Below are 15561 nucleotides of genomic sequence, written 5' to 3' on the forward strand. Positions count from 1 at the left end.
GTAAAATTGCCCAGAGCTGCTTAATAACGAGGATTGTACTATTGACCTTCAAACTGTTATTAGAAAATTTAATAATTACAAAGTGTCTTAAGTTGGATTTTCTAGTTTTAAGGAAGCCTGATTAAAGCTTTCCCCTCGCTACGCTCCGATTTTCCAGAACTGAAAAGTACAGGGTTGCTGTTATTGCATTGGAAGTCCTTTTTAATAAAAGTTTTTAAAAAATCAAACTCTGCCCTGGCTAGGATATTCACGAATGACTTTTGAGTCCTCTTAAGCAGAACGAAAGGTGCTTCCTTGTAAAGTCAAACTGTAAGTCATCTGAACTATTTTAAAAGCCGCCAAGGGTGCATCTCCACTGTAGAATTAATGCAGTTTGACAGCACTTTAATTGCCAAGGCTCAATGCTATAGGATCCTGGAAGTTGTAGTTTGATGAGGCACCAGGCAGCACTCTTTGGCAAAGAAGACTAAAGACACTGGAAAACTACAGCTCCCATAAATCCATAGCATTGAACCATGGCAACTACACATTGATGTTGCTGTTGGAAATAGCAACCTCCCAAGCCTTTCACTATTTATTTGTTAATGTATATATTTGCTAACCTGTATTCTATGTGTATGTTGATTTGCCAGTTTGTACTTTTTTGGTGTGAAAAGGGTTATAGACATGTGATTGTACGAGAATCGTACTAAGCATGTTCAGACTCAAGACTCCATTTTGTATTCAATATATGTTTGGACTTCAGTAGAGAAGCATGTATGTTCTTGATCTTCAATGAAAGCAGATGTTTGTGTCCAGACCTCAGTGGAGGTGGACGCATGTTGCAGTTTAGAGACTTTGATGTATGCTTATGGAGTTCAGTGACTACAGTTATACCTAAAGACCATGGACCATTGATTAAGAATGATACCCTATGTAATCAACACAGAGAATTATATCCTATCTTTAACTGAAATTCCATAAGAAATGTGCCTATATGGTGAATTAATATAATATGTTTGTGAGTAAATTGTGAGAAAAATGTTATTTTTCAAAGAAGATTTTGTTTTTTTTTAAATCTCTGAGTGCATACTTTAAAGTAAAAGGTCTTAAAGGGAATGTATATCTTTTGGGCAACTTCAACTGCAAAGAAACAACCATCCCCTGCTAACCAAATATATTTTTGTAGTGGCATGTCTATATCCTTGGCAGTTTAAAGATATGGCCCTTCAGTTTAACAGCTGAGTTACCTGTGTGCCATTACATGAATGCTAGTGAATATCACTTGTTCAAAGAGTTGACTTCTAACAAGGTCATGCTTTTCTTGACCAGTGCTTTTCAAAACGTGGTCTCCACATGTTCATGGAGATTCACATTTGCCAAAAGGATATCTGCCCAGAAATTGGGCACAGTTATTTCCAATAGGTTATGGAATTTGCAATAGTCCCAGAATTGAACCCCTGTGGATACAGCGGGCCGATTGTATATTGGAAATCAGGCAGGAAGATAGAGATATGAATAAGCAACAATAGCTGTCTATTTAATATCTAGCTTGGCCTGAAAGATAAAATTGGTGCCACTTTGATATGCTACGATTAACCAAATGGTTTGAGCTTGGACCTTATTCCTTGATAACTGGTACTCAGCATGTGCAATGGGATTGCTGAAGTTGAGAAAGTCTGGATCAAAGACAACACTGTCAGATCACTCTCCTTTTAGTTTGCTTCAAACCTGTATTTGCCATCAGGTGGCACTGCCTGGAATGAAATATCTTGAAGGAAAGTTCCCGAAGTGAAGGTTTGGTAAAAAAGCAAAACAAACATCAGAGCCTCAATGGATTACGTCCCCGTCACCCAACCTTTGATGTTTAATTGGATCTCCAAGCTTTATAAGACATGGATTAAAGCATCCCAAGGAAATAGAATCCCTGCTGAACAGTCAAACGCTCCATAAAGGAGACTGGGGTTTCTTTTTGAATTTATTAAAAAGCTTGGTGGCATCTGGGTTAAGTCAGGGGTGTAGCTATGGGATGGGATGCAAGATAAGGGCACTGCAAGGCCCATCTTAAATAAAAAAAATTCTGCTCCCAAAAATGAAATTCAGTCCCCAACCTTTCTGGCACTGCAGGATTTGAAATTACAGGTTGAGCATCCCTTATCTGGAATTCCAAAATCTGACATACTCAAAATTGTCCAAGTGGGTGACTGAGAGGGGGATTTTTCTTTTCTGGTGGTTCAAGGTACACAAACTTTGTTGCATGTACAAAATAGTTGAGAATATGGTATATACCAGGCATGGGCAAATGTGGGCTCTTCTGGTGTTTTGGACTTCAACTCCCCCCATTCCTAACAGCCTCAGGCCCTTTCCTTTTCCCCCTCAGCCGCTTAAGTAGCTGAGGGGGAAAAGGAAGGGGCCTGAGGCTGTTAGGAATGGTGGGAGGTGAAGTCCAAAACACCAGAAGAGCCCACATTTGCCCATGCCTGGTATATACAATTGCCTTCAAGCTACATGTATAAGCCTTATATGAAACATATATGAATTTCATGTTTAGACTTGGGTCCCATCTCTAAAAAAATCTCATTGTGTAAAGGTAAAGGTTTCTCCTGATGTTAGGTCCAGTTGTGTCCGACTCTGGGGATTGGTGCTCATCTCCATTTCTAAGCTGAAGAGCCATCGTTGTCTGTAGACACCTCCATGGTAATGTGGCCGGCATGACTGCATAGAGCGGCGTTACCTTTCCACCGAAGTGGTACCTATTGATCTACTCACATTTGCATGCTTTCGAACTGCCAGATTGGCAGAAGCTGGGGTTAACAGCAGGCACTCATCCCACTCCCTGGATTCGAACCTGCCAACCTTTCGGTCAGCAAGTTCAACAGCTCAGTGGTTTAACCCAGCTAGCTTGTTGTCCGTTGTTCCAGAGATCAAAACAGAAAAAGACATTCCACCTGAATATTAGGAAGAACCTCTTGGCCATAAGAGCTGTTCAGCATACAATAGGGATGCAAACACTTGATTCATATTCATATCATGAGTTTATTGATCATATCATGAGTTTATATGGTCTTAAAATTGTTGTTGTATGGCTATATTGAGTCATGGTATGTATTTTTGGAGGAGACATACTAGCAGTGGTAATGTTAATGATTGGGGACTTCCCTATACAGTAGGCTCTCACTTATCCAAGCTAAACGGGCCGGCAGAACGTTGGATAAGTGAATATCTTGGATAATAAGCAGGGATTAAGGAAAACCTATTAAACATTAAATTAGATTATGATTTTACAAATTAAGCACCAAAACATCATGTTATGCAACAAATTTGACAGAAAAACTAGTTCAATACGCAGTAATGTTATGTTGTAATTACTGTGTTTACAAAAATATCACAATGTATTGAAAACATTGACTACAAAAATGGCTTGGATAATCCAGAACCTTGGATAAGCGAGTCTTGGATATACTCTACTGTATATGCAAATACAGATATTCCAAAATCTGCAGAAATCTGGAATCCAAAATATTTCTGATTTAAGCATTTCAGAGAAGGGATACTTAGAAATTTAGAAATTGTTTCTAAGCAACTATAAGATTCCTAGGTGTGAATGATGTTCACTGTCTGACTCCCTGCATTGGAGATTGAGGAATATAGCCGACAGCACCTGGTATTCTGTGGCAATCTCCCTTCCAATTACTAACCAGGACTGATCCTGCTTAGCTGCCAAGATCAGTACCATTTTCTATTTGTGGGGAGCTTTTCAATAAAACTAAAATAGATTCATGCCCTGTTTGCAGGACTCCAAGGCAGAAGAACTTGAAAAGTCCAGATCATATGACCGAAGCCTCTGTTATGCAGCGGATTTAATAGCCTTAGGCATAGTACTTCTCTCTACTCTGGGAAAAAGGAGGAAAACACTGATAACTTTAATGCAGGAGAGATAAATGTGATGGACTGGGATCTGCTGGCAGCTCTTTGGTAGAAAAACAAGCACATTAGCAAGACCCTCTGTTTGGAGAAAGACAGGAAATAAATAAATAAATATTCTAACTCTGTGATCCTATTATTTGAAGTCTCTTTTCCCTCTTCTGTTATTACTCTGTATAACCTCTACCAGCAATCTCCCTCCCAACTTGACACAGAATAACCACTACCTTGGGTTGCATATCAGAACATAACCGTTTCCCTTTCTGCATCTGCAAAACTCACTGCAAGTCAGTTTCGCAAGCAGCACAGAATTACACACAGCTCTCCCTCCCAGCTTTCATTCCTCAAAATGTTAAAGGTATTATCGTTTTATGCCTTGTGGTGAGAAATCTCAGCTAAGGTAGTTTGTAAACACCCATTTGTTACCCGGGCTTCTCAAATCTAACAACAAGGCTGCAGCTCTCTGAAAGATAGATTTATTTGCTATATGCATTAGGCATGGGCGAATTCCTCAGAATCGTAGTAAATCGGATTATTTGATTTGCGAACGGGTTCCGACACAATTAACTCTCTATTCCGAAGTGTTGGGGCCCATTCATTTAATGGGCTCGTAATTCAATCAGATATATGACAGAGCGTTCTTGAAGCAACCAAAAGTTTCTTCTAAAATAAAGGAGTAAAAGAAGAAGCATTTATTTTTTGAGACAAAAGTGGGGGTTGGAAGTTTGGGAAGGGGAAAGGGTTTGTTTTGTTTTAAAAATCGGACACCTTTGTCCTGCTCAGAGCACTGTGTGTCCCATCATTCCCAAAAACCCTCTCTTCTGGTGGTGTACTGCCCTCCTTTCGTCTAGGGAGAGGCACCAACATTACGTAGCTGAAACCTCTGGGTTCAAGGCCCAGTGAAACAGGAAATAAGACTTTCAAACCAGGAACAGATTTCTGTAATTATTAAAACATGTTTTTTTTTCAAATAAAAGCTATGAAAAATTGCCAAAAATACGGGAAACGTTCTGAAATTTGGTAAGCTAACAGTGGTAAGCTAAATGTGTTCTACCACTGTAACAAGTTTGACCAGGATAGTTCAAAAAAATGAGGGTGGAAGAATCCCCTAAAGTTCCTCTCCTCAGTGCTGTTTTTTTGCTATTGTGCATGCACGTCCGCCATCAACCAATTAATTACGAATATTCTGAAGTTTCAGAAAGTTTCAATTTTTTGCTTCAAAATTCGGAAATGACTTTAGAAACAAAGCACCAGCGCCTCCTACTTTCGAAAAGAGTTTAGAACCATTTTTTCCCCTGGATCACGCAATGCCTAATACACATACTGTATTACAAAGGCACATCCAATTGCTTGTATGACTTTGAAATGAAGAGGGTGTTTTATGTACAATGGGGGGCTATGCTCTGAGCACATGGAGAGACCAGCAAGGAAGAATACATGCTCTTTTACTGGGTTGCTGTGAGTTTTCCGGGCTGTATGGCCATGTTCCAGAAGCATTCTCTCTTGACATTTTGCCCACATTTGATAATTTTAGTTGCCTTTATCTGGGTGCATTCCAGCTTTTCAATATCTTTTTTGAATTGTGTTAGTGTTTTTGTTGTTATAGTGTGAAATGTTCAATCAATTGTTGCTGTTTGATTGTTTGTATGTGTTCCAGCAAGCATTCCAGCAGTCCAGGAGTTAATTACAGCCAGCCCTGATTGATTGCCAGGAGGGCCAATGGGTCAAGACTTCCATTTCAACTATGTGGATGGGTCATGAACTGTGGAATGCAGGGAGGGGCTTGCTTGCACTGATAACGGACTCGGCAGGCCGAGAGGACCTGCCGTGTTTTGTCCTAGCCGAGGAAACATGTGTCCAGAGAGTGATGGTATTTAGTGTTGTAAATAACTTGTAAATAAAGCCTTTAGAACCGCTGACTGAGGTGTCATTTGTCGGTGCCACTTTCGCCACTGCCTAAGTGGTCTGGCTGATGAGCAGAAGGTGAGACCTGACTCATCAATTGGTCAGGGTGACGGATCCCTGTCAAAATTGTGTTTCAGAGTTAGACACAGTATTCCAGGTGAGGTCTGATAAAGCAGAAAAGAGGGGCACCATTACTTCTTTGATCTAGACACTATACACCTCTTGATGCAGCCAAGAATCACTTTGGATTTTTAGAGGCCACATCACACTGTTGACTCATGTTATGTTTGTGGCTTGCTAAGACGCCTAGATCCCTTTTACATGGACTGTTTTCAAACCATCCTATGGGTCACTTCAGTGCCAACATACTGGCACAGAAGCAGAACTGCTCCATCACTCTTGGTGATAAGAACTTGGTGATATTGACAGTTATTGATGGGCTTTACCTACCAATAGCAGCAAATAAGTTAATCACAGGGAGGAGGTAGACCAGCAATGCTGTTATGCAGTAGGTGTCAATGCAGTTTGCTTCCTTCGTGTAACAAAGTCCTTATTCTATGTAATGCTGAGAATTTAGGGACTGAAGGAAAATTTCACATTTCAGGGGGGGTCTTACTGGTAAGATACATCCTTATTTTGCTTCCCTATAACTGCATCCTTGCTAAACCTTCTCCTCCATAAAGATGGCTGGAAGGTCATTTATGATTTTGAAAAATGAGATTTGTAATATTGTACAGTGCATTAAAGCCCTAGGATCTATTTAAATGTGAATTGCAGCTCTGGAGAGCTTCAACAACAGCAGTCCAGGGACTCGGGAAGATGTTGAAGATGCAAACACAGCTTGGAGTTTCCATGAGATCCCAAGGGTGTGCTTTGCTCACCTCTGACAGGAACATAATTCATGAAAGTCTAGGGAGTAGCAGTTAAGGGCAAGCTCATTGAATCTATAATCTGTACATAACCGACATAAACAAGGAGTAATATAGAGCAGACAGAAATCCAAAATGAATGCCTTGAGGTCATCTCACCTGCTGAATATGCAGGTTGTTTTATGTCTTGAGCCTTAAAATATGAATATGGGAAGAATAACTACGTATGAAGCACAAGTTCTATTACGAAGATAGTTCATCCCCAAATAAAATGGGATATGAATGCATTGTTTATTGTACCAGCAGCCATAGGCCATGACATCAAATAATATTCAACCTTTAAAAGTACTGTACAATAAGCACTTTCCAATATAAACATTAAAATGTATTCTATATACTGGCTCTTTAAAATTACAGTCGCAGTGACGTGATAGCAATAACAATGTCATCCCAAACTATCTCCATTTCCATTTCTAGCCTCCGATGTAGACTTTACTAATATAGCTTGGATTTTTTTTGGCTGTGACTGCAAATGGGGCAACCTTTAATGCTATATTTTTGGAAAAATCCACCAACAGGTCACAGGTAACTGCTGACTGTTGCCATGCTGCCCTTTCTTCCAGAAGGTCTCCCAGGAAATTGTCTGTGGGATCATTATACAAAGGGCAATGTAACGGATAGTGTATTAAATCTTCTCTTTCCCCTGACCCACAAATACAAAGTCGTTGGGCATGAGGGATCCCTCTAGATTTTCCCTCTAGCCAGCCCGATGGCATTGTTTGGAAGAGCAGGGCTGTAAATGCTTTTGTAAGGACTACGGACATTAAGCCTTGAAGATATTGTTGATAATATTGATCACTCTTTAGTAGAGGGTACCAAGTAGTGAAACCCTGCTGTTTATTGGTTTACAGGTTGCCAGATGCATCAATTTAAAGATTTTATCTCTAATCACTTGACCAACTGCATTCGGGTTGTTGTTGACTGATGGAGTAGGGCCAACCAGTATTGAGCCCATCCTCCCCGCTTATATTGCTCCATCAAGCATTAAAATGTGATGTATATCTACATATTTCTCTCCCATTTTTGAAGCAGAGCTAACATTTATGGACTTTATTTATTTATTTATTTACAGCATTTATATTCCGGCCTTCTCACCCCGAAGGGGACTCAGGGCGGATCACATTACACATATAGGCAAACATTCAATGCCTTTTAATATAGAACAAAGACAAGACAAACATAGGCTCCGAGCGGGCCTCAAACTCATGACCTCCTGGTCAGAGTGATTCATTGCAGCTGGATTCAGCTGGCTTGCTCTCCAGCCTGCGCCACAGCCCAGGCCTTTATCAAACCAATCCACTGTTCGACAACAGTAGCATTAGGGTAGATAATGGGATACATACAAAATTGAGCACATTCAATATTGTGCCTCCCTGCATTACCACAATCACACAAGTTGACTAATCTGTGTTCGCCCAATCAGTCTTCCACACACTCATCATAGCTCCACCTTCCTGCACTACTTCTTACCCAGCATGTTTTGTGGTTCATTTAATTTTGAAAATTATGTATTTTTTATTCTTAGTGTGATTGTGCAATTTCATCACTAAAAAGATATAAATTAGGAAAAGCAAACCTTGGGAATAGGAAGGGGGAGAGAGCAGAGGAGGATCTCACCCACTGATATCATGTGGCTGCTGGCACAGAAGTGGAAAGGGACCCATTAAAATAAGTAATATAAATGTAGTGGAATAAGCAGCTATTGAAGATTGTACCCATAGGTAAAGGTAAAGGTTTCCCCCTGACGTTAAGTCCAGTCCTGTCCAACTCTGGGGGTTGGTGCTCATCTCCTTTTCTAAGCCAAAGAGCCAGCGTTGTCCATAGACACCTCCAAGGTCATGTGGCCAGCATGACTGCATGGAGCGGCGTTACCTTCCCGCCAGAGCAGTACCTATTGATCTACTCACATTTGCATGTTTTCAAACTGCTAGGTTGGCAGAAGCTGGGGCTAACAGTGGGTGCTCACTCTGCTCTCTGGATTCGAACCTGTGACCTTTTGGTCTGCAAGTTCAGCAGCTCAGCGCTTTAACACGCTGTGTCACTGGGGGGGGGGGGCTCATAAATAATGGTAAAATCACATGGCAGGGAGACAAATCAAATAGTGGGGTCCACACAGCACTGGACCATCACGTTTGGTTACATGAACACGGTGAAATCCCATGTGATAAAATCCTGATAAATCGCATAGCATTTTTGCTCAAATACAAACTACATGCCAGTTTGCTAGAAGATCATGGAAGGATCTGAGGCATATCAGACCAATAAATACACAAAAAACAGAAATATTCAGATTGCCCAAAGAAGGGATAAAGAAAAGGAAAGAAACTGGTACGTTACCAATCGAACAGTCGTGTCCAGTCCAGCTGGGATCACAAGTGCACAGGCCAGTTTCAGGCACAAAGGTGCCATGGCCAGAGCACTGGTCCAGGCAGGTCGCTCTCGGCGTCTCGCAGTTTGTTCCTCCCCAGCCGACAGAGCAGTGGCACTCTCCTCGGACACACACACCACGCCCTGAGCAGGTGGGGTCCATGCAATCCACTGCAAAGGAAAGAAAACAAAATATGTATGCAAAGATAAACCTGATTCCATACTTGTGACTTCATCATCATGGTTGACCTTGGACCTTCATGTAAGATTTGGATCTCTGTGGTCTCAAATTGTTCCCAAGCCATTTAGTTAAAGCATGGGTAGAAATCACATGGCCTTCTAGATCAAGAGTGGGCATCTGTGACGGCGCGAGTGGCGCCATCTATATGTCGAACTGTAAGTTGCAAGATCTGAATTGTATCATGCCTGATTTTGCCTTTACCCTGTAAATGTAGTTGGATTGATTGGTTATTTATAGCTGTCAATCAATGTTGTTTGCACCAGTTATATTGCTCCCTCAGCTCAATTGTTTGACTCCACCCTTTCCTGGAGTGGGTCGGTGTTTCCTTTTTCATTCCACTATCAAGCTTTCTATCAGATGGATGTGAGAGAGGGACTTGGCTCTAAAAGCCCTTGATTAAGTTATCCCTCAGCACCAATTCTGAGGTTCTTACCCTTGAGACTTATGCTTCATGTTCAGGACCAACCTGGACGACATTGAGGAGTCTCAAGCGCCTTCAGATCAGTTCTTTGGCACCAGAGGAAGACTCTGTGTCTTTAAACATAGGCCATTTGGACTGAGGCTGAGGATTGCTCCGGCATTCACAGCCATTGAGAAAGAGGGACCTGGAAAAGCTTCTCAGCTGCAGAGCTCCTTGGACTCAAGACAACCAGAGACTGTAATATATATTTTCCTTTTTACCCCTTTGAAACTTCCAGCTTATTGCCTTAAAGGGATAACCTTTTGAAACAATAAAACCAGTTTTAAGTTATCTACAGTGTTTTGGTCCTTGGGAGTTCCTGTTTCCCTAAAGGAGGGCAAGAAGCAATCCCCTGGGGAAAGATGTCACGTCCATGCCTCTTTCGCTAAGAGTTATAGCCCCAGGCGCGACAGCACAGCATCTCTGGAGGGGTCCAAGCCCATTCTCCTCTTGCGGGTTCCTCCAATGTACTGCTCCCGCCATGACTGAAAACAGTGATGCCGCATTACTCCTGTTTCTAGCTTGCAACCACCTTGGGAAATATTTGAGACCACAAGGATCCACATCATAACATTTCAAAGTTTTCCATTTTTTTTCAAGTTGACTGACTCATTGCAACCCTGCTATACCACTTTAATGCCATTGCCATTCACTTGGTCTCAGAGAATTTGACTTGCCCAAGATTATTTGAAGGGTTTCTGTGATTAATGAAGATTTGAATCCAGGTCTCTTAGACGTTCAGAACAGCATTCAACTCCTATGTCCTCAAAAATTATGATTGCTATAGAATGTATAGGGAAATCACTTTGTAAACTCTATCAGCCTCTGCTTTACTTCTCTTCCTATGGAAGTGGGTAAAGGATAGATTTTCAGGATAATGGGTTTGTCCAACAGCACTCTGTATAATTTTCCCTTTGGGGAGATAAAGTGGATTATAAATAAATATAATTGGGTTGCTATGAGTTTTCCAGACCGTATGGCCATGTTCCAGAAGCATTCTTTCCTGATGTTTCACTCGCATCTAAGGCAAGCATCCTCAGAGGTTGTGAGGTATGTCGGAAACTAGTCAAGTGGGGCTTATATATCTGTGCAACGTCCAGGGTGGGAGAAAGAACTCTTGTCTCTTTGAGGCAGGTGTGAATGTTTTAATTGGCCAACTTGATTAGAACTGAATAGCCTTTTAGCTTCAAGGTCTGGCCGCTTATTGCCTGGAGGAATCCTTTGTTGGGCGGTGTAAGTTGGCCCTGATTGATCCATGTTTGGAATATAATATAATAATGATGATGATGATGATAATAATAATAATAATAATAATAATAATAATAATATGCAGAGTGTATCAGTAACAAACTGATTGGGTAAATATTTTTGGGGCAGCTTGCAGGCCTCTGTGAGGGTGGGTCTGTTAGATAGATCAGCTGTCCTTGGAATAATGTGAGCACTGTACTTAACTTGTATGGAGAAACGATCTGCCTCCTTCTTTGAGCAAAATGGTGAAAGGCAAAATCTTACTCCATCCTTAACTCATTCCATCTCAACATATAATGCAATTGATTCTGAATCTGCCTTAGACCCTGCTTTTTTGGATGCGGTGTCTTAACTTTTGATTGTATTTAAATATGTTTTTATGTATGCTTATTTTAATTTTAATGTAATTTTCCCCATGTTTTATGCTGTAGGCAGTACGTAGTGCCGTTTGTAAGCCGCCTTGAGTCCCCCCAGGGGTTGAGAAAGGTGGAATATAAATATGGCAAATAAATAAATAAATAAATAAATAAATGATCTATGAATAATATCAAAATCCACAATTTTGGTCCTCAAATTCACCCTTGACTTATATTTAAATGTAATTTAATATGTTTAAATATTTGAAATGATGTCACATTGAGGAGGAGGTCAAGCTTGCTTTTTGCTGCTCCAGAGACTAAGGATAAGAGCAGTTATTTTGAATTGCAGGAAAAGAGATTCCACCGAAAGAGTAGGAAGAACTTGGAATGTGATGGAATCACCTTCTCCAGAGGTTTATAAGCGGAGCTGGATGGCCATCTGTCGGAAGTGCTTTAATTGTATTTCTCTGAATGACTGGGGGTTGGCCTGGATTACCCTTGTTGCCTCTTCTAGCTCTACAATTCTATGATTCTGTACATGATATCGACATATACATGAATATATTTATTGATTGATTTATTTACAGTATTAATATTCCGCCCTTCTTACCCCAAAGGGGACTCAGGGCGGATCACAATGTACATATACATGGCAAATATTCAATGCCATTAGACATACAGACAGAGACAAAGACACAGAGGCAATTTAACATTTTCCAGCTTCTGGCTTCATGAGGGTATGCTCGATTTCGGCCACAGGGGGAGCTGCTGCTTCACCGTCCACTTGTGACACCGATTCCTTGAGGTATTACTTCTTCATTCTTCTGCATGCTGCTGGATGATTTTTATGGTGTCTTTTATGGTGTCTAATTTAATTAGTTAAATTAGCCTCCCCGCATAAACGGTACCTAGATTTCCTACTTGATAGATGCAACTATCTTTCGGGTTGCTTAGGTCACTAACAAGCTAGGCTATTTTTAATGGTGGGGTGCTCAATCCAACCTGGGCTGGCTTCGAACTCATGATCTCTCGGTCAGTAGTGATTTATTGCAGTTATCTACTTACCAGCTGCGCCACAGCCCAGCCCTATATATATATATAGAGAGAGGTGTATATATGGGGTATTCCAAACAAACTGTGTTTGCAATAGTCCGGGCTGTGGCGCAGGCTGCATAGCAGCCAACTGCAACAAATCACTCTGACCAAGAGGTCATGAGTTCGAGGCCAGCCCGTGCCTGCGTCTTGTCTCTGTCTCCGTTCTATGTTATGACATTGAATGTTTGCCTTATATGTTTACAATATTTATATGGTGCATCTTACCCAGTCTACTTTTACAGTCTCTCCGTTTTAATCCATGTTTTTATTAGTTCTTATTTTTTATTGTCTAATGTTTAAATTTTTTATTTGTGCATGTTTTTGTCTATTGCTGTGTTTTATACTGCTACTGTTTTTATTTGGGCTTGGCCCCATGTAAGCCGCCCTGAGTCCCCTTTAGGGAGATAGAGGCGGGGTATAAAAATAAAGTTGTTATTATTATTATTATATGTGTGCAATGTGATCCGCCCTGAGTTCCTTTCGGGGTGAGAAGGGCGGAATATAAATACTGTAAATAAAATAAATAAAATAATAGTCAAAATGGTTCATCAGACTCCTACCTATTTATAAGCCGGTGATTCAGTGTTACTCTGATGTATATGAGGTTACATTTCTATTACATAAATTGAAGCACTCTTGTAGGATCCCCGAAGAGAGAGTGAAGTCTGGCTGGGAAACTTCCTAAAGTGCTCGGAGGGAGGGCACCAGTTTCATAACTCGGTCCTTGTAGGCCAGCTATGAAAGAGAGACAGGGTTGCCTGGGAGCAGCTGCTGGTGCCGAACATCCTTAGCAGATGGTTCAACCGCAGAGAACAAAGATTGCCGGCTAACTGACAAGGGCTACAGCTAGGCAATTAATCATCTCTCTCTAGAAGCCCAACCAACGGCGGGGAAAAGAAGGTAAGCTGTATGAGGGTCTCCATCACAGAAGGCAGCGTGGTCTGCTACCTCAGCGTTAACCCAGGAAGATAGAAGTGGATGCGAGCATGCAAGGACACCCCATTCATCATCATCCCAGGGCCATTTTTCATGTCAAAACGAGCCCTTTCACCAGACGCCAGGCACAATGGCTACTTTAATCTTGCCCTCCTGGGCCACACTGCTTTAGACGCTTGGCGCCATGGCAAGGGTCCTGGGATAGGATTATGGAGCCTGGATGCCTGCTTTGTGGTAAAGGCTTTAATGTGTGCTCTGCTTTTCCTGCTTCTTTTTAAAGTCAAAAATAATGGTGGATTTTCAAGGATGTTCTGTTGAGCAGATTTAATTGCTCAGCAGAACATCTTTCATTCAACTTCAGGCTAATTCAACTTCAGGCATCTGCCTGTAGACTGTGCAACTATAAAAAAGGTAGAAGCAGTGATTTAGGGGAAGCCATCAAACTATAGTGGTTTGAATGCTGGACTACAGATTCTAGGAAACCGGGATTTGAATCCCTGATCAACCATCAAAAACCACCTTGGGCGAATCATACTCTCTTAGCCTTCGAGGAAAGCAATGGCAGACGTGTCCTAAATAAATCTTTTGTTTTCAAGAAGATCCAGCTTGGTGTAGAGGTTTAAGTGTTGGACTCTACAGGTACGTCTACACTGCAGACTTAATGCAGTTTGACATCGCTTTGACTGCCATGTGTCAATGCTAAGGATTCATGGGAGATGTAGCTTCACGAGGTCTTTAACCTTCTTTGCAGGAGCCATGGTGGTGCAATGGGTTAAACCCTTGTGTCGGCTGAACTGCTGACCTGAAGGTCGGTGATTCGAATCTGTGAGATGGGACATGAGACGGAACACTCCGCTTCCAATGCGGGGACATGAGAGAAGCCTCCCACAGGATGGTAACACATCCGGGCATCCCCTGGGCAACGTCTTTGTAGACGGCCGATTCTCTCACACCAAAACCAACTTGCCATATGTTCTCAATTCACTTCTGACACAATAAAAAACCTTATTTGTCTGGTGTCACTCCAAACTACAAATCTCAAGATCCAGAGCATTTTGAGCCCAAGTGGTATCAAACTGCATTAATTCTACAGTGGAGCTGCATCCGAGGAGACTAGGGTTCAGGTCCTCACTCATCTATGGAAACTCAATTGGTAACCTTGGGCAAATCATACTCTCTTAGCCTCAGAGAAAGTCAATGGCAAGCCCTTCTCAATCCATCTCATCATGAAAATTCTGTGGCATATAACAAACCACCACCACAAACAAGGATTATAGGGTATGTATTTTTACTTCTCTTTTGTTGTAATTGTTTCTTTTTATTGTCGCAGTATGATTCTATGGTCAGCTTTTGCTGGAAACTGACCATGAAATCACAATGGAAAGGTGAGTCATGCTGAGGATGCAAAGATTGCTCCAGAGAACATTTTAATCAAATCCAAGGAAACCAAATCCACAAAAGCCAAACTCACAAATGCTGACGGATTACTGTATTTTAAAAGAAAAAGAAAGCTCTGATAGCAAAGGAAGCGTTTCCTTTTGTTATATTTCTCTGAATTGCGCCTCTATTTTCTTCCCGTCCTTGTTTGTGTTTGCGGGCAAGGCCTTATCAATGGGGCATGGAAATTTACATCTCTTTTGCTCCTTCTTTGCCTAACGGGCAAACAGCTTTTATGTAACCATCTTCGCTTGCATTTTCCTCATTCACTCTAAAGTCTGCTTGGGCACATTTTACAAAGATACACATTTCAGGCCCTGTTATTTGTATAATCATTCAAAGTAGGGGGAAATATGAATGAATGAATCCACATGTTCTTCTTTCTCTTCCCTAGTGATGGTAAACTGAAAGCTACATGCACCCTTTAGCTGATAGGCCGTGAACTGGATAAATCTGCAAAGCAGTTTGATTAATGCAAATTCCTTCTCCATCCTTAACGTCAAGAGCCAATGTACACGGCACAAATGAGAGGGACCTCTATAAAGGGTTGCCATTTGCAACCGCAGACCTGTCTGTTTTATAGCGTGCCATGTTTGCTGACAGCTGACTGATGGACATTTTGCCGACAGTCGCTCATCTGTCTGTCACTGTCGCCCCGAGAGCTGTTTAGTACAGTGCTTT

The 15561-nt window shown here is 41.4% G+C and overlaps 1 protein-coding gene across 16 annotated transcripts in view; it reads right to left on the minus strand.

The window, feature by feature from the left end:
- tenm4 (teneurin transmembrane protein 4) overlaps nt 1-15561 on the minus strand; it is a 1874213-nt gene that overhangs the window by 184245 nt on the left and 1674407 nt on the right. For all 16 annotated transcript variants that reach the window (XM_062977060.1, XM_062977059.1, XM_062977071.1 and 13 more), the window contains one exon: nt 9075-9275. In XM_062977060.1, coding sequence (XP_062833130.1) covers nt 9075-9275 — 201 coding nt within the window. The remainder of the gene's footprint in view (nt 1-9074; nt 9276-15561) is intronic.

The sequence above is a fragment of the Anolis carolinensis genome, chromosome 3 (genome assembly GCF_035594765.1).
Source record: "Anolis carolinensis isolate JA03-04 chromosome 3, rAnoCar3.1.pri, whole genome shotgun sequence".
Lineage (NCBI taxonomy): Eukaryota > Metazoa > Chordata > Lepidosauria > Squamata > Dactyloidae > Anolis > Anolis carolinensis.